This window comes from Protopterus annectens, chromosome 5.part0, assembly GCF_019279795.1.
Source record: "Protopterus annectens isolate FY-2018-M chromosome 5.part0, PAN1.0, whole genome shotgun sequence".
Taxonomy (NCBI): Eukaryota; Metazoa; Chordata; order Ceratodontiformes; family Protopteridae; genus Protopterus; species Protopterus annectens.
In genome coordinates, this window is record NC_056735.1 from 1,855,182,883 (window position 1) to 1,855,203,706 (window position 20,824).

At 38.9% G+C, this 20,824-nt stretch overlaps 1 protein-coding gene across 2 annotated transcripts in view; it reads right to left on the reverse strand.

The window, feature by feature from the left end:
- RNASEH2B (ribonuclease H2 subunit B) overlaps window positions 1–20,824 on the reverse strand; it is a 593,154-nt gene that overhangs the window by 321,611 nt on the left and 250,719 nt on the right. For both annotated transcript variants that reach the window (XM_044071685.1, XM_044071684.1), the window contains exon 5: window positions 2,490–2,604. In XM_044071685.1, coding sequence (XP_043927620.1) covers window positions 2,490–2,604 — 115 coding nt within the window. The remainder of the gene's footprint in view (window positions 1–2,489; window positions 2,605–20,824) is intronic.

Below are 20,824 nucleotides of genomic sequence, written 5' to 3' on the forward strand. Positions count from 1 at the left end.
TGTGTGAAACAAATCTGAAATGTAACTTTGGTCATTAATAATTTTGTGACACAGGCATCTGAGAAGGATGCATTCAACAATGTACCTATAATTGCTGGGTTTGGGGGATGTCTTACATAAAAATGACTGAACCTGCTGAGATGATGAAGTTAAAAAAGGCAGTCAGTCTTTTCAGGACTAGTGTGCATTTGTGCAAAGCAAACTGGAATACTTTCCTTTGGCCATGTGATGTGTACAGTCAATTTACTCACAGTAAATGTTGAGTACAGATATTGGTGGATTATAATGACAGCAGTAAGAGTGGCCTTTTATGACTGAATGTTCTGAAATGGGTACTTTTGCCATTACTGGTTCATACATTGTGTTTCACTGCTTACTGAAAAAATGTTCAGAGCTACAAATTTAAAATGCACTTGAACATATCATTAAACAAGAAATATAAATTAAAACAATTAAGAAGGAGAATCAAAGAAGACATTTATGCATGGTCCTAAAAATGCATGAAGGGGTCCATTGTTTGAAAACAGCTTTGGGACCACGCTACACCATATGCTACTGGCCAGGTGCATTTTGAATTAATGCAGGTTTCAATGCATTTTCAGTGAATGCATGCATCAAGGGAAGAGAAGTTTGTTGCTGTTCATGCTACATCTATTTTCAAGTGAAGTTTAATGTTGCACATGGTTAGTCTGTTTTCAATGTGCAACTGTTTTTGTCTAGCAAATTGCCACCAGCATCTGTGCTATAAAACTTGAAATAAAAGTTTTAAATAAAATCCACATCTCTGTAATCATTGTAAAAGTAAATAAGAAAACAGCATGCACACTGACAGGTTTGAACAGTGTTTAAGGTAACTTGGGAGAGAAAGTCAAGTAATGGGATAGTGGAATAGTTGCGAGGGTGAGGCTGTCCCACTACCCTGCCTCAGGCTCCATTTGAATATAATACAGCCCTGTTTACTTGTTACTTGAAAATATTAACAAAAGTTACACCTTAAAAGGGGGTGGGGGTAAAACAAAGGGAGTACCTCACATACCAGAACTATCAGAAATTTTTTGTACAAATAAGAACATATACATAGACACAACAAATTAGTCACTCTTACCATAACAAAATTACTAAAGTATTCATAATGACAGCACTGTACTCTGCTCCATGCCTGCAGTGTTAGTTATGTCGGCTGCATTGTCTAATTCAAGCCTACAGTGTGAGAAAGGCAGACCATACACAGTGCTTTTGTTATAATATTAATCCTTTTGTTATAACAACCATTTGTAACTTTGAGACTCAGTAGTGCAAGTCTTGGAATATAAAGACTAAATACAGAAAAATGTGGGCTTGCATACAACAGGTCTGAGATTACTGTATCTTGGTCTACTCCATTTCCTCCGCAGTATGGTGATCTCAGTATGGTGATCTCAGGGTTAGGATTCATAAGTTAAAAGGGTAAAGATGCAATCCCCGAAGTTGGGGGTGTGGGGCCTTGCCCCTCATAATTTTAAAGAAGAACAGGGTTGGCATTCACTGTTCTGCATTTTCATTTTTTCTGTAATTCTGGGACTTGCAGTTATCAGTACTGGAATTAAAATAGGGAGGGCTATGCTACAGGGTAACTTACTTGTACTGAATTCACAGTATTTGTCTTTGTGATTTAGAGCTGTAAATCAAAAAATTACTAAACTTAAATATGTAAAGCAAAATGCTGATTTACATTTTCGTCTGATTTTTCTTACACTTAAACTTCCTTTGACTGGGAGCTCCAGGCAACTGCTGTCCAGCCTGCAACTATTCAGTAATGCAGCATTTAGACTGTCAGCCGCTGTTAGTTAATATACAGTATTCAATCATTACTTAAAAGTATTATTACTGTAAATAAATGAAAAGTTGCCACTTTATTGTATCTACCCAACTGAAACAGAAAGAATAAAGTTTGCATTACATGTAATAATATCAGTATTGGAAAATTCTACTTTCACTTTCCTTTGTAAAGACGGCCGTACCTCCTTTAGCTCCTATGTTAGCTAGTTCTAGAGGGAAGGGGGTTAAATAAGGCTGGTGAGGTTCTGTATCCTGAAACACGAGGACTTCATTCCAAAACTCATTCAACTGGCATGATGATCCCATTCTCAAAACACTTTTGGTGGGAGTCAGTATTGTAATAACTAGATTCAAATATGCTTCAGCACCACACACTAGTTTGTTCTCTTTAATTGGCACATATTATTTTAACATATACCCTCACTTGGTTCACAAAACACAGTATATTAGAATTCATATCCTCTGTTAAATTCTAAACAACATTTTAAAGATTATTTGGTTAATATGATAAGAAATGTTAACTGTTTCTTTTCTTGTGTGTTCATCTTCACAGTCCATGATCAAACTTACACAAATCTCCGTCTCGATTTCAGGAACACAAACACAGTACAAAATTTCATCACATTTCCAAAAAAATAAGCATTTTAAAATTACTTGTGTCTAATCAGTACCTTTTTCTTCAGTGACGTGATGAAGTGACTGAGAAATCCTCGGGCACTGAAGCAGACTGCTATAACAAGGGAAGTCTTCATCTTTAACGACTTGATCAATTGGTTGAAATTTTCCCTGGTAAGAAAAATCTTTTACTTTTGTATTTAAATTAACCAGGATTAAAATGACAGATTTCTCAGAATGCTCCAGTGGCTTAAATAGTCACAAAGAGGACAAAAGTACTATATCTGCAACTTGAAAGACAGGAATTAAAGATGGTAGTCAGTAGACATAAAGCAGAACAAAAACTGAGAAATAATTAAAATAAAAACATACATGTATGCCCTTGTCAGACAGTTAAAGGTTACAAACAAAGTACAGGATAGTAAAATTCTAATTTATGAAAGAGATCTCTGTTCATAAAATGAAAAGTAGAATAAAAATGTAATGTTCTATTAAAAAATTAATTAAAATTTTAACTTTTAATTTTGATTAAATCTCGTTTCTAAAGATCCTGCTGCCTGCTCTCCTGGTGCCTGTGCCTAGTTCTAATTCTTGTTATGGTTTTTGGTGGCACATCAGTATCATTTGTGGTATTTGGTGGTTCTATTAAAAAATCTCAATACTAATCTTTTATATCCCATCTTCACGGTGAATGACTGTAGTAATCCCAGGCTTAAAATGATGTTAATGGAAACACTACAAGACAAGTACGTTCCAGTAACATGCCTTTGCTAGCAGCTGAAAGGACCCTTGAAATCTACAATTTAACCCATTTCCCCAGTTTTCACATTGATATATGACAAGCGATTTAGCAAAAATATAGTCAAAGTTAACCGAAATATCAGGTGGTTTGGATATGTATTTCTTCAAAGTTATGGATCAGTGAATAGGAGAACATTTAATACAAATGTGTTAAGTCTGGTCATTCTTGCTTTTTTGGAGAAAAGTAACAGTAAGAAGCTCTAAACTAAGCAAACTGACACTGAACTTATCTACCTGATGGTACCAGAATTCAAAAGGTTTTGCCTCAAGGTTGCAGCCCTTCAAAGCACTTTACATGGCAACTTTTAGAAGAGAAGTTTGTGATTAGGAACCTACTGTTGACATGCAAGAAGTCAAAAATTATATATTGCTGATGAAGGAATCTAAGGTGTTAGCTTCCAGAATGTTTTCAGCAGAGACAAAATGTAGGGTACTCCGAAGAACATTGTTCAGCTTCAAGTCCAGAACAGGCAAGTAGAAAATAAGCTTAATAACTTAAGAGTGATAGGTAAAACTCAGGTTAAACTTCCTATTATACAACGACCCCCATTAATATTCCAAAACGTGCACGCTGATTGGTCAGCGTGCAAGTTGTAAATCAGACTTATAGTAATGGAAAAAGGTCCTGTCTCCCGGACTTTTTCCATTAGTATAACTCAAGATCACCGTTGCTTGTTACAAGCTGTCTCGTCATGTTAAACGAGTTTAACATAGTGAGACAGCTTTTAAAAAAAGCAACGGAGCATCTCCGTTGCTTTTTTCAAAACTGTCTCGCTATGTTGAATGGGTTTAACCTAGCGAGACAGCTTTAAAAAAAGCAACGAAGATTCTCCGTTGCTTTTTTTAAAACTGTCTCGCTATGTTAAACTCGTTTAACATAGCGAGACAGGCTGTAAAAAGCAACGGAGATCTTGCTTTCTCTCTTGCTTTTGCCCACAGCTCTGATGTACTGTGTAAATATACGCATGCGCAGTACATCAGAACTGCCGCAGAATACCCAGACAGCTGCGGAAGGGCAGCAAGGAGGCATTATACAATGCCATTATTTAAGAAAAGTAATTATTTTTTTTCTTAAATAATGTCATTGTATAATAGCAATAACCCACTTCTGGGTGTGGGTAATGCTGAATTTACCCACAGTTGGCTTTGTTTGGCCACTTGGGCTTCGCCCTCGTGACCAAACCACACCAACCGTGGGTAAATCCAGCATTACCCACACCCAAGCGTGGGTTATTGCTATAGTAGCGGCTGGCATACCAGAGGGATAAAAGATCACCATTCCTTCTTAAAGAAATTCTTGGAAAGACTATAGAATTATTTCAGCAGGCCTCTTCTTATATTATGAACAGGGCAAACTGGCCTCTGTGACCCATACCAGCTAGAAACAATCCCCACAGACAACATATTTATTTACTGCATTTCTTAACCAGGCTAATCCACTGGGCAGAAATATGCTCTTTTCAGTTGTGTCCTAGAAGAAAAGCTCCTTTATATACACAGAAGTTAAAATTACAGTTTGAACTTTTTTATACACAAAGACTAAGTACTTTTGTGCTTTGTTTGAGAAAAGTACAGTTGTGTAAGAACTTAAGAGTAACAGTACGTGTTCTACTGACCACTGTTACAGTATTCCAAATTACTGGGTTATCTCAACAAATAACCTAGACATTCAACCAGTGTGATTCATTCTTTTATCCCCCAATGGTACTGTAAGTCAGTGTTCGATATATAATTCATGCATTCATTCACTGACTCACTCACTTGTACCTGCATTAGCCAGTATAAGGTTGCAAGAGGGAAGAGCCTAGCCTAGCACTCTGCGGGAGCAAGACAGAGAATCTAATTCTGGAAAGGATGCTAGTCAGTTGCAAAATGCAAGTGCAAGCATGTGTGCATGTGCATACATACAGACAGAGGCACAACACACATCTCTTCTTCCCCCCAGTACATGTGCAGAAGCTAATGTCAGCTGACACCTACCTTTGCTTCATTTTATAAAACCTACCATGATGCATTAGTGTTTAAATATGTACTACACTGGATACAGGTTTCTTTAACACTGTGATGAGCTTACATCTTATATTAGGTAAATAGGTTTTGTTTACATCATATGTTGGCAGTTGAAATATAAAAGGATATAATTTCTGATCCACATACACTGAAAAATAATTCTGCTTCAGATAATCTGAAAAGCTTACTGACAGTAGGAGTCCCATAAACTCCATAAGTATTACTTGGTGAAAATGAGTAGTTACAAATGTATAATTAAATATTATGCTCACTAACCAAACTAATTATAACTATATACAACAAAAAATCTAACTTTCAAGAAAATCTCAGTGGTGATACTGTAAGAAACAGAATGTATTGTAAGAAAGTACAAACAGCCCATGAAAAATGGGAAATAAAATGAAAGGTACAAAAACTAACTGGAAAAAGAAAACAGGGTGTTAATTGACAGCATCTAATCATTTATGATTGTAAATGGCGACTTTAGATTAATTCCATCCTCTAGTGATATGCCTAGACACATCCTCTAGTGATATGCCTAGACAGGAATGCCCAAGACCCTTTTAATATAACCTAAAGGGTAAGAGGAATTAGCAGCCCAATACAACTTTTCTAATTATGACCACAGCCAGGCATCCTCAAAGATGAAGCACAAGATAAAGTGCAAGTGAACACCTGTTATTATATAGGTGTATCCCCACGGTTAGTAAAGATCTAAACAGTCTCCACTGAGCAGCTGCTGCTCTTGTCACATCATTATCAGTTATACTGTCATGGAAGTTCTATATTATGAGGATATGATAATGATTCTGGCCTTCTTACAAGAGTCACTTTATTCCTACATGATAATGAACCTACTCCATAAGCTCAGTAAACTAGGCTTCTCAGGGGGACATGACTACTTCTACTCCTGGTCATTGCTCAAATGTTGTCAACTTACCTTAGCATCCAGTCTTCAGAAACATCTCCAGTCTCCTACCCTAAAATGCATACTTCCCTTACATAAGTAGAGAGACCTACAGGGCACTCCTGCGACCCTGCAACCCCACATTCAACTGCCATTTATCATCTACATTTATTGGTTATACTTGTACAGTTTAAAAAGACCTGGAATGTACCTAATAAAAAGACTTTCCTTTTACTGATGTTATAAACCCTACAAAGAAATGAGGGAAGATGCAGATTCCATGAACAGCACAGTAGTACATTATATTAATTCCACTTTAAGTTGGCAAAACGTTCAAACCATCTTTCATATTCACCGAAAGGGCCTATCATCCTCATACCTTTTATCATTTGTAAATTTTTTTGTTAAAACAGCTTTTACTGATTTTACATTAAAATCAAATAATCTTAATAATTTTAACAAAATTGTTTAAAAACATGTCAATAAATGAACACACATAAAATAACTTTACATGAACATTCGCTTTTACAAACTTTCTTTGATATATGTATATATGGGTCCTATTTGTATTGTTGAAAGTATGGTTCATCGGACCGTACTTTATCGAACACTTTAGCGAAAGTGCATTTTGTCGAAAATGCACTTTCGCTAAAGAAAAAAAAAACATGCAGTTTGCATGTACTGTTAGTTGTACATCAATGTATACTGTTTATGTACAACTAAGGAAAGTCCTGTTGAGATCGTGGCACAGTGGGGATAAGGGAATATTCCATTTTCCCCACTGTAGTGCGTTCTCGGAGTGAGAATAATAAAGAAGGGGGGGTTGCCCTCCAGCATAATGCTGTTTAGTTTGCTATGGTTTTTTTTTTTTTTTTTTACAATTTTCCTGTTTTTGTTCTGCAAAAGTGCATTTTCAATATAATGCACTTTTGTGGAAGTGTATTATCGTAAATACAATTCGATGAAGCGTATTTTCGATAATACAACATAGACGTGTATATATATATATATATATATATATATATATATGGATCTAGGACGTTTGCTTGAATGAACAAACGCCCGAATCCATAATAACTGAACACACTTTAACGAAAGCGCTTTTGTTAAAGCGTGTAAAAAAAAAAAAAAAAACACTACATTAACATTTTAGCAGGGGGAATTCGCCCCCGGCACCACCCACACCCCCCTACTTTAATATTCTCCCTCCAAGACTGCACTACAGTGGGGAAAAGGGAAATTTCCCTTACCGGCACCATAGTACAGCCTCCGCAACAGGCATATTTACGCGAAAGTGCTTCTTCGGTGAAAAGCATTTCATGGAGTAATTTATTCCTTTTTTAACAAATTCTGTAAGTTATTATAAGCATATGTTTTCTTAGATGTTCGTGATTTTATAATCAAAATTTCTAAATGACATAAATCAATTATACCATTCTTAAATTCTGTAAAAGATGGAGGGGAGTCAGAAATTCAGTTTCTTGTAATAATCTTTCTGGCTACAGCAAGTATTCACCAGATTAAAGGGAATTTTATTTTTTTAACGCAATTTCGTATGGATGTGTTGAAGAGAACCACAGATCTATTTATGGTAAAATTGTCTATAAATAGAGCTTGTAGTAAGTTATTAACTTTCTCCCAGTAAACATTCAGTTCAGAGCAGTCATAAAACATATGTGCCCATCCTACATTTGTCCCTGATTTGCATTTGTTACATATGCTATCTTTTTTTTCTCTTACTCATAATTTGAGGTGTATAAAATGATCTATACAAAAAACTCCAGGTTTACAATTTCCACTTAAGAGAAGACATTGTTTTACCAGCTGATTCCAATACATTTATTTTATCTTGTTTCTTAGGTGTCTCGTTATTAATTGAATAATAGTAATCCCAAAAGTTTTCTGGGCAACTATATATTTCTTCTCTGATGATTCTGTAAATGTAAAAAAGTTTACCTATATGAGAGGATTTGTGTTGCAAATTTAATCCCAAGTAGTCTATCAAAATAGAAGAATCTTGTCTAGTTGCAGGCGACATCAAATCAAGTTTATTTATTAGGAATCATCTCTAAAAGGCTTGTATATCCAGCCAGAGAGACTTGTCCCATTAAAATTCTTGTATTATTAAATCTATACTTTTAACTTTTCTGTCTGATATCATCTGAAAACAAAATTTTAATTCCTTCTGGTTGAGTAATATGTTTTTATTTGGATCAGATGATAACTACATTTCTTGAGTAAAGGCTATGGGAAATATAAAAAAAATCCATTCTTTGTAGATGGGGTGATTATATATAACATTTCTAAAAGTTGTTAAGATATTAGAGATATAACTTGTTGGATGTTTTGGTGTAACGTAAGTGGTAAAGCAAGCTTTTAAAATCCACAATATGGGATTATTTAACAAATCAGTTTTGTATGTCTGTGTATTTCTAATTAATACCGTGCTTATTGTTTCCCGGTAATTTTTCCATTTGGCTGAATAAGATGTGTCTACTAACCGAGTTAAAGTTTTGATTATGGAAGAAATTGAATATAGATTTAGGTCTGGGGAAGCTATTTCTCCCTTGTTCCAACTGATCAAATGGTATTTAAAGGCTATTTTTGTGGGGGGTTTTTGGGGGGTCCAATATATAGAATCTTGGGAATAATTATCATTTTAATTATAGTTAATCTTTCTTCTGTTGTAAAAAAATTGTGTTCCATTTCGTTATAAGTGTTTGTATGTTTGCAAAACATTTATTTTAATTTAGATGTATTATGGTCTTGATGGTGCTGCGGTAGAGTTGTTGACTCACAGTAAGCCGTTGTCCCATTCGATTCTCAGCTAGAGCGTCTTCTGTGTAGAGACATGCGTGAATGGGCATACCTTCGTTGAAGGTTGTGCGTCAGAGCTGGCAACTCGGCACGTAAAAATCTACTGTCAATCATTAGCGGACTGGAGTTCCGCTGTGGCGACCCCTAACTGGGAAAAGCCGAAAGACACAACAACAACAACATGGTCTTGATATCTTTGGCTACAATGATTCCTAAATATGTAATTTGTTCAGTGTTAGGTTTATATTTATGATTTTTCCCTTTATTTTATTTTTATTTGAATAGATGGAGAGAATTTTTGTTTTGTCCTCATTGAAGGTTAAACCTGATATTTTTTCACACTGAGCTAATACGAGGAAGGGCACTGAGCAAACTGATCTGTGATATATATTAAGTATCCTGTTTTTTGCTTATTTTTATGAGTTATTAATAGCACTTTTATTGTCTGCTGCATACTTTTCTAGCTAGTTTCACTGTGTGTAAGGTATTAACTAGAAGTTTTCTACAATTGTTAAGCATCTGTTTGGGTTTGTTTGCTCTGATTTTTGTTTCCCACCCTTATACTTGGCTTTGTAGTTGCCCACCCCTACTGTAAATTTGATCTGGGACACTCCTCCCAGACTAGTGTCATTACCTCATTCTACCTAATACAGGGAGAACATTTGAGAAGGCCAACCCACTTAGTTTCTTAACCTTGAATTATCTTCTGCACCACCCCCCTTTCTCCCTTTCCACTCTACCCAAAAAAAAAAAAATTTTTTTTCTAAACTTGTTTCCTGCTTTTCCTGTAAGTAGTGTAGTTTGGATACAGATTTGCTGTATACAGGACTGTTTGTAAGTTTCTGAGACCCCAAGCCTTTTTGTGATGGAGGGAAGCCTTCTAGCTGATCAGTGGGAGTGGTAAGCACTAGGCAGCTTATCTATAATAAAAACTGTATGCATCACTGCTTAGCTAGGGTTAAAGTATTCCTGGTGCCATAAAGTCTGCTCTTTGAATTTTCCCTTAGAACTAGCCAGTTTTAGTTTTAGCAATCAAATCTGTTTCTTTTGAGCTCAACACTTGTTCAGAACTCGTTATAAGCACTAAATAAGCTACAAATTACTACAGTACTCAACTTTCCTCACTTGTCTAGAGGAAAACAGTTTTTAGTACTTAATAAGCACCTATCCAGGCATGTCTGAGGGTCAGCGCCTGGTGTTTTCTCCTGTCTACCTGATGAATCTGGGCATCTTGAGGAAATGCAGCAATTGCCTCGTGTACACAACCAACCCTCTCCTTCTACAACCCAACACTACAACCTGTGAGAGATGCACTTACATAGCCAAACTGAAAGCAAAACTCTCTTCACCCAAGAAGATAATCACTTGCACCACACCACACTCATCACATAGTCCCTCAAAACCTACACCACCAACACACACACACACACACACACACACACACACACACACACACACAGAAACTCAAAACACACACCTACATTTGCGGAGGCTCTCAATAAAAATCTGCCCAAGCAACAGGGACCTCCAAAGCAGAAATGCAAGCAACCTCCACCCCCCAACACAACCCAAAAGATACATAGCCCACAAACGCAGTGTGCCACTCAACCACAGCCGATAAGGCATAACAACGTACTCAACACTCTAGTCATAGGTGACTCTATAGTAAGGCACACTGATGTTCCACTCACCAGGCTAAACAAGGAGAAAGTTACTGTCAGCTGCCAGGATCCGCCACATAACACACGCACTCAGGTCACTCCACAAGTACAAATATGACTCTGTCATTGCCCATGTTGGTGTGAATGACCTGAAACGTACCTCCCTGGACTAAATGAAAAGAGACATGGAGGAGCTTTCTGATCTTGTAGCCCAGGCAGGTATGACCCTAGCCCTGAGTAGCATCCTGCCATCACCCAGAATGATACCACAGTACAAGGACAAAATGACTGACTTCAACAATTGGATAAACATCTGGTGTCATTCTAAGGGGATCCAGTATCTGTCTGCCTGGGATGACATGATCGACAGACTACGAAGCTTTGCCAGAGATGGCCTGCACCTGTCACCCTCGGGATTCCGGATACTGGCTAAGGCTCTTGCCACCCCTATAGTGCCTTTTTTAGGCAAGGTTCAAATGATAAATTCACCACTGTAACAGGTACAAGCAAGCAAACGCTAAGGGTAATGTTACTCAATGCAAGCAAACGCTAAGGGTAATGTTACTCAATGCTAGAAGTCTAAACCTCAAAATGCATTCACTCGAGGCACTCCTTAAAATGGAGAACATTGACATCTGTGCAGTGACAAAGACTTGGTTCAAGGCTCCAGAGAGCACCCCTGCATTACCAGGCTATAATTCATAACACACCTTTCGGCCGCCTAACCTGGATCGAAACACTAAAGGCAGAGGCTTGTCCATTTCATTAAGGATATACACACCTCCAGGCTAGTTGCTCAGCATAATGCATCTGAGATTATCCAAGTGCAACTAACTCTGGGCAAGACCGCAATCCAAATTGTAGCTTGCTACAGATCCACCACCATGCCCCAGCATTCCCACTCCTCACTTCCTGATACACTGGAAAATATTAGGGTACAACCTAACACCCTAATAATGGGCAATTTCAACTACCCCACCATTAACTGGGAAAAGTACAGTTTTGTACCTACCATAAATGTAGATGTTCGAGGATTCCATTGCTGCAGTCCTGACTATTGGGTATAGTCCGCGTCCCAGTCGGCCCGAATACCAGAGTATAAGGCTGACGTCGGCCATGGCGCCTTAGACTGACGTCAGAACGTCAGGGTACTAATGCGCATGACCGACGTCATTTCCTCAGTCTTTTCTTGCCCCAGATGTCAGAAGACCCAAAAAGACAAGTCCCAAAAAACCTGCACCAAAAACATGTACAATATATACAACAATATATACAAAAAATATAAGCATGTAAACTCACCTACACAACCACCCCTAAACACAGAGGGGAAGGAGGGAGGGTAAATTGGACTGCAGCAATGGAATCCTCGAACATCTACATTTATGGTAGGTACAAAACTGTACTATGTTCTTCGTCTTCCATTGCTGCAGTCCTGACTATTGGGTAGAATCCCAAAGCAGAGGAAAGGGAGGCTGGCAAATTATAAGGAAGTAGGAGCTGATAACATGCCTTGCAAAACAGCAGTGGCAAAACCAGCCCTAGACTTAGAGTAGATAGGAAGATGATAATGCTTAGAGAAAGTATGCACTGAACTCCAAGTAGCTGCTTCCAAAATATCCTTAGTTGCCACCCCTTAGAAATGCTGTAGAAGTGGCAGTAGCCCTAGTGGAATGAGGCCTAATCCCAGCTGGAATCTCCTTGCCATGATGGGAATAACAAAATGCAATGCAAAAGCCAATCCACCGAAATAGTTTGTTTTGACACAGGCTTGCCCTGTGAACTCAAGGCAAAAGAAACAAACAACTGCTGAGACTGCCTAAAATCCTTAGTCCTGCTTAAATAATATCTCAATTGCCTGTGTACATCTAAAGTGTGCAAAATCTTTTCCCCTTTATTTTGGGGATCTGCATAAAAAGTAGGCAAATGAATAGTTTGGTTTAAAGCCACACTAGAAACCACCTTAGGCATAAAGGAAGGATTAGTGCGTAATGATACCCTATCCTTATGGAAAATCAAAAGGCTCTACTGCCATAAGGGCCTGCAACTCAGACACCCTTCTTGCAGAAGTAATGGCCAACAGAAAAGCAGTCTTCCATGACAAGTATTTCAACTCAGCAGTAGCCTTGAGGCTCAAAAGGTTGTAAAGTAAGTTTTTCCAACACAAAATTGAGATCCCAAGCAGGAGTAGGAGCTCTACGTGGGGTCTTATATTCTTTGCCCCTCTAAGAAACTGCTTGAACAAAGGATGCGAAAACAAAGGTGGGTCACAATCATAATGAGCTGAAATTGCTGCAGCATGAATCTTAATGGAAGAGAAGGACAAACCTTTGTCCAATAACTCAGTAAGATATTGAAGAGCCACACTCAAATTAGGCTCAGAAATCTCCAAATTCTTTGCTGTACTCCAAAATAAAAATCTCTTCCATTTGTCTGCGTACACCTTCCTTGTACTAGGTCTTCTAGCTTCCATAATCACATTTAAAACTTGCTGAGGAAGTTGAGACCTGCTGTGCTTCAAGAAAGAATATGCCAGGCTGTTAGATGAAGAGAGTGAAGCTTGACATTGAGCAGATGACCATCCTTCTGAGATAACAGATGAGGAATCAGAGGTAAAGGCCATGGAGGCTTCCTTACCAGACTCCGTAGTAGTGGATACCAGTGTTGCCGAGGCCAATCTGGAGCTATCAAAATCATCCTTGGCCTGTCTTGTCTGACCTTTAATAATACCTTTGGAAGAAGAGGCAGAGGTGGAAAGGCATAGACATGAAGGTTTTTCCAACTGAAAGACAGAGCATCCACTTTCCAAGCTGTGTGATGAAACCCCTTTGTGCAATACTTTGGCAGCTGGTGGTTTAGTGGAGAAGCGAACAGATCTATGTCTGGAGTTCCCCATGACACTGTCAATTTCTGAAATACATGAAGATCCAGTTTCCACTCGTGGGGATCCATGATTTGTCTGCTTAACACATCTGCTAGGGAGTTCTGTGCTCCTGGCAGAAACCTTGCCTGAAGAGTTAGATGCAGGCTTAACGCAGTCTCCCATAAAATCATTGCTTGCCTGCATAGAGGATAAGAATGTGTTCCCCCTTGCTTGTTGATGTACCACATGACAGTTGTGTTGTCTGTTAGAATCAACACCTGCCCTGGATGAAGTAACTCCTTGAAGGCCATCAATGCAAACTGGACTGCTAACATCTCCTTCATGTTGATATGTAGATGCTGTAGTCTGGCAGGCCACTTGTCTTGTATCCACTTTCCATTTAGATGAGCTCCCCAAGCAGTGTCCGAGGCATCTGTCGTTAAAATCTGACTCGCCTCTGGCCGGGTCACAGAGAGTCCCTTGTTTAGGTGACATTCCTGAGCCCACCACAAGAATTCCTTTTGAAGGCAAGGTATTATTTGAATGACAGTGTCCAAATCCTGGCAGTGCTGTGTCCACACATTTTTGAGATACCATTGCAGCTTCCTCATATGCAGTTTGGCATTGGGAAGCACCAGAATACAAGATGCCATGAACCCTAATGCTTGAAGGACTGTCCTTGCAGTCAGCACGGACTGATGAGATAGTTGATGGAAGTAAAGTGACAGAGTCTTTTGTTTGTCCGGGGTTAAAAAGGCCATCTGGGCTGCTGTATTCAGTCTCACACCCAGAAAGCACATGTCTTGAGAGGGTACTAGACTGGACTTTATTTCGTTCACAGAATACCCCAGGCATCTTAGCACTGCTATGACATATTCCAGATGCTGTAGAAGGTCTTCCTTTTCTTGAGCCAGAATCAGGCAGTCGTCCAAGTAAGGATAGATTTGAATGCCTTGAAGCCTGAAGTAAGCTATCACTGGAGCCAGAACCTTTGTGAATACTCTGGGCAGTAGATAAGCCAAAGGGCAATGCAGAGAACTGATAATGAAAATCTCCAGTTCGAAACGCAGATACTTTCTGCAACCTAGCCTTATAGGCACATGAAGGTAAGCTTCCTTGAGATCCAAAGTTACCATCCAGTGATCTTTGCCCAGCAGAGGTAACAGTTGTTGTAACGTCAACATCTTGAACTTGGGAATGTCCAGATAAGTGTTGAGGATAGATAAATCCAAAATTGGTCTCCACGTGTTCCCCTTCTTTGGTACTAGGAACAGGCGAGAATAAAATCCAAGCCCCTTTCTGATACAGGGACTGGCTGAATGGCCCCTATCTGGAGTAACTGAGAAACTTGCTTGTGAACCTCTTTTCTTTGTGGAGGAGGAACATCTGGCATGCCCTTGAAAGGGGGCATTGTGTGGAAATAAAATCTGTAACCGTGATGAATGATATCCAGCACCCATCTGTCTTGAGTGACTAAATCCCAATTTTCTTTGAAAAGAGACAGTCTTCCTCCCAAAGGAGCTGCCAGACGAGAATCCACTGGCAGCTGAAAAGGCAGGTCATTGGGTCTGCTTACGAAAGGACTGACCCCTGCCCTCACCAGAAGTCTGAGTAGGTGAACTCTGATCTAGGCCTAAAGAACCTTGAGCCCTGCCCCTACCACGTCTAGACCTACCCCTAGACTGGGAACCATAAGCAGGATATGTCCACCCCTTAGCAGGCCAATTTCTACTAAACTTGGAGGCTGCACCTGCAAAAATCTTTAACAGTCTGCATAGACTTAGCTTTGTCCTCCATTTTCTTTAAAACTGCTTCCACAGGCGGTCCAAACAACACATCAGACTGTAAAGGAGCATCCAAAATCCTGGTCTTAACATGCTCAGCTAAATTCTGATCCTTCAACCAGGCATGTCTGCGAAGAACAGAACTAGTAGCAGCCACCCTCGAGGAGGCCTGAACAGCATCAAAACCACACTGCAAAGAATGCTTACCCACTTGTTCAGACACATGAACCAAATCCAGCAATTCTTTACACTCAATACCTTCCGCCAAAGCATCCACCTTAGATTTCAATTGTGAAAGGAGATAATTCTGATATTTTAGCATATGAAACTGACAATTCAACGCCTCATGGCTAGAGTGGAAGAAGTATATACTTTCTTACCCCACCTATCCAAAGCCCTTGCCTCTTTATCAGAGGGTACAGGATTTTTAACCACAGAAGCTTTAACACCTTTAGGCCCCTGAGAAACAGTTTCTGGGTCCGCCCTAGGACTCTTAAACAAATACTTATGAGCTTCGGGCACCCTATAATACCTATCAGGCTTAACAGGAGCAGGAGGCAAGGAGTCAGGGTTCAGGGAAGCCTCTGCAAAAACATCCTCCACCACATTCAACACAGGAGGAATAGCTAAGGGCCTATGCTGGGGTAAAAACAAGAATTCCCTAAGCCTTTTCCTGGAATCAGAGTAATCCTGGCCTTCCAATCTAAAGTGCTCCCTCATGGAGTGAAGAGTCTCCGAAAATGAAAAATCCTCAGGAGGAGAAGCTGTAGGAGTGGAATCATCCACATCAGAATCAGAATAAGTAGGAAACTCTTGTAAGTCTTCCACAGAAGACTCTGAAGCCTGTGAACACTGTTCAAAACTATCAAACTCCTGTTCCACCCTAGGCCTCTTATCAGGCGGGGGCATAGAACCTCTAATCAGAGTAATCAAATCTTCTGCCATTTTAAGCATATGTTTCTTAGGCACAGAGCCCGAAATGCTAGGAGAAACCCCCACAGAAGCTGAAGTTGGCCTACCTCTAAAAGAAGCTTTGGCAACAGAAGGAGAGGCCCTAACTACCTTGGGAAGAGAGGGAAGAACAGTTACCTGAGAAGCCCCCTCAGCCTGGCCTACCTCCTGAGAGGGCACATCCTGTAACAGTAAAGTATCTGCCTGAGACTCCATAGAGACTCCTGGCAAAACCTCTGGCTCCCCTGAGCCTTCTAAAGAACCGACGTCCGGGACTGCCGGTTCCTCACCCCTAGGCTTCACTGTTTTGTCCTTGCGCTTCTTGGATGAAGCGGGCGCCGGAGCATCCGACGGCATATTATAATTGCAACGCTTCCCAAACACTAACCTAGCACAATCTAGCCTCCTCTTAATAGTGCGCTTGTTAAATCTAGCACAAGAGCGGCAACCAACAACGTCGTGCTCAGGCCCTAAACAAGGTATACACAATGTATGATAATCCCTATGCGGTATCTGCTTCCCACAAGAAATACAGTTATTCACTTTTTCTGACATCCGGTTAAACACTGAGGCAAGAAAAAACCAAAATGTTCTAACGGGTTACTTAGCCAACTCTGTTTCGGTCTGAAACTCCGGTTTCGGAAAATCTCAGAACGCCAACCTGCACTCGCAAAATTGCTTCTGCATCGGACCATGCGGCAAAAAAGACTGAGGAAATGACGTCGGTCATGCGCATTAGTACCCTGACGTCAGTCTAAGGCGCCATGGCCGACGTCAGCCTTATACTCTGGTATTCGGGCCGACTGGGACGCGGACTATACCCAATAGTCAGGACTGCAGCAATGGAAGACGAAGAACATCTACTCATGTACCAACTCTTTTGCTCAACGTTTTCTGGAATTCATAAATTCCAACGCCTTGGATCAACTTATCCACACCCCCAACAGGGGCAGCAATATCCTAGACCTGGTCATTATCAACATGGGCAACTGGTGTTCCATACCAGAGGTCAGTTCCTCATTGGTCAGAGCTGACCACAAGCTTATCACCCTAGACATCCACATCCTGCCCCCATGCCCTATTAGGGAAACCACCGTAAAAAAATTCTCCAAAGCCAACTTCATGCTTCTTAAGACAGAAGTGGCAAACTTCACAACACCTGTGCAGAAGACAATAGAGGTACGACTGCCGAATCCTACACAAATGTACTTTAAAAGCACTTACAAGAGTGCACGGATCGTGCAATCCCTAACAGAGCCAAGATGCTATCCACCAAAAAAAATGAAGCCAATCTGGTGGCCCCCTGCCATAAACAAACTTTACAACAGAAGAAGTAAACTGTTGCAAAAAAGAGTAAAATCTCACGATTGGAGGAACTCCCTGGTCATGAGGTTGAGTTCCCTCATAAAATCCTCCAAAGCTAGTTACAAAAATTCTAAAAACAACTACAAAACATTCTATAGTTATGTCAAGAATCTCAATAGCAACACTCAGATCTGCTCTGAGTTACAGTACAATGGCACTAAATATACAGAACCAACTGATAGTCAACATCAACATTATTTATCATTGTTTCTTAGTTTAACATAGTAAAATAGAGAGCTTCAGTACTTGTTGCCTCCACTCCTTTTCTTCCCACCTACTTCTCTACTCTCACCCCCTTCCCACCTACTTCTCTACTCTCACCCCATAGTTTTAATATATATAGCATAAACAACTTTGTTTTACTTAATAACAAGTCTGGCTTACCTTAAAAGGAAACTGTGAAACAAAAATGTCCTTTTTAGATTATAATATCAATTCATATGAAAATAAGTCTGAATGACGATGATAAAAGTAATTTGTTTTTAAGTCTTTTTTTGCTTGTCTGATGTTTTCCAGGATGTGCCAGATGCCATTCTCTTGAGAGATGGGCTTGCCCATTCCATCTCTTCTATTTTGTCCAGGACTTTATGATTTTTAACATAAGCTAAGGCAGCGTCTTAAGACTTCAAACATCTTGGGACCATCTGGAAGAAAAATCTTTAGCTTTGCTGGGAACAAAAGGTGAGTTTTCACTTGAACTTTAAGTTCTTTTATTAAAGGTAAGAAAATCTTCCTTTTAATTATAGCCATATATGAGTAATCATCGTCAAAGTGTATTAGTAAGAAAATATTCCTTTTAGTTATAGCCATAGATGAGTAATCATTGTCAAAGTGTATTAATAAGAAAATCTTCCTTTTAGTTATAACCATAGTTGAGTAATCATCGTCAAAGTGTATTAGTAAGAAAATCTTCCTTTTAGTTATAGCCATAGATGAGTAATCATTGTCAAAGCGTATTATTGTTTGATTGACTTTCATTAGTGCTTTAGCCCACGCAGTTTTTAAGACTAGTTCTTTGTCAGATGAAGACAAAAATCTTACAATCACAGATTTGGGTACATTTGAGGAAGATAAAGACTGATGGGCTCTTTCTATACCAAAAGATAAGGCTTCTGGTAGGTCAAGCGTTTTTGGTAGCCAAGATGTTAAAAAACCCATCATATTGTTACCCTCGATGTTTTCAGGTAGCCCAAAAATCCTTATATTATTATGACGGCATCTATTTTCCAGATCATCCAGTTTATTTTGGAGTAAAGTGTTTTGTTTAAAAAAGAATTCTACATTGTTTTCACTTCCTTTTATTCTACAGTCCATGTCATTAAGTGCTTCCTCTATACCAGTAATCTGAGTTTTTTTCTTGCTGCAGGTCTTCATGTAGCAAGTCCATCTGTTTAGTGATTTTTTCTTTAAAGTTGTCAAGTTTTGTGTCAATTTTGTCAGTTTTAGTAGTTAAATCCTGTAAGTTGGATAATACGGTTTGAATTTCATTTTTAAGGACAGAATCTTGACTGCTTGTTTTTGAAAAGCTCATGGTGACAATTTCAGATAAGAAGAATATTTCCAAGTGAATTTTTAACTGGAAAATCTGCCTTCTTCAGATTTTTTTCTTAGAAATAGTTGCAGAATATGCTTGCCTTAAACAAGTTTGATGAAAAAAAAATCTGGTTTTAAGGTTTGAAGACAAAAATTCCAGGATATAGTAGTAGTTTTGGTGGTGCTGATAAAGTGCTCATCTTGGCCACACCCCCTCCATCATTTGTATTTTTTTTGATTATGTTCAATAATGATAAGTTAGTGTCAATTACAGTAGATTGATGAATTAGCATCTAAAACCACTTCTCTATCGTTAACATTTCTCATATTGGACAAAGAAAAATGGGGTAGAGGAGAATAATTTTATCTTCAACTCCCACACCGTCAATGCATCAGCTGCTCTTCATTATTACTCCACTATAAAACCTCTCCACATACACACATTAATTGTTTAAGAAGATGTTATAACTGAGAATAATCCCTGCAGTCTTTAAAGCTGTCCTTATTAATGCACTTCCTGTTGCTTCACAGCTGCCATTTTAATCATACTCGCTATTTTATTGCTTTCTACATGTTTTGTGCATGCCTCTCAGCCGCACTATTCAACAAACTCTCATTAATAGCACTTTCCTTTCTCATAGAAGAGCTATCCCTTATTAAATGTTCTATCTTTCCTTTTAGAATTCCAACAACATTCACTTATTAATATTTATTCTGAAAAGTATTACTTGTCAACAACTATGCTTCATTTTACAATGCATTAATGATTACAACTGTCTCATTGTCTGGTTTTCTTTTCTCCTGCGACTTTGTTCCCCTTTCTCATCCAATAAACCGTTTTGATTTCTTGCGTCATAACATGCTTTTTCTTTAATCTTAACATCATAAATTCATAGGTACATTCTAGACTTGCTGCCTCTGCACACCATTTCAAGCACAGACAATTTCCCTTTCAAAGGTGAGCATCAAACTTTGTACCTTGTGTCTGTGAGGTAAACACCTTAACCATTATACTAACCCCCAACTTACTTTACTTTTCATCGATATTCTGCCTCCCTAAGAATCTTCATACAAAATTAAAAATGCCACAAAACCTGTTGTTTATTTTACTTTACATTTGTTTACACAGCGTGTCCAACTTGGCTGTTAGCCCATTTTCAGCAGAGGCCCAAAAGAAAAGCTCCACAACAGTTAAAAAAATACAGCGACAATAATACAGAGTCACAAATTAACAGATACAAAAATAGTCAGCTACACACAAGAAATTCAGTGGTCAAAAACAATACAGTACTTAAATCTTGAGAAGCAGTGATGTAACAGAAAGGTGTGTATATATAAAATATTGTGGTATTTCACAGAAACTGAAACAACTAGATTTGTCTTGGGCATCAAGACATAAGTGGCTAAATGCTGAGCAGCATAAAGTGAACATAAATACAATATTATATGGATAGAGATTGTTGGGTGTTACCTGAATTATCCTGAGGTAAGGAGGAAAAAGGAGACAAACTCAAAGAAAGTATGTAGAGGTGGAGGAAATGAGAGAAAGGGAGAAAAGAAAGTTGGAAGCTAGGCGAGTTAAGAAGGGAGGGAAGTAGAAGAGTTGCGCTATTTTTGGAGCGGGTTTGGATTTGCTTGTGAGTGTGCATATTTAAACATGAATAGCTTGATATTAGCTGTGTCAAAGAGTTGTGGAGCTATA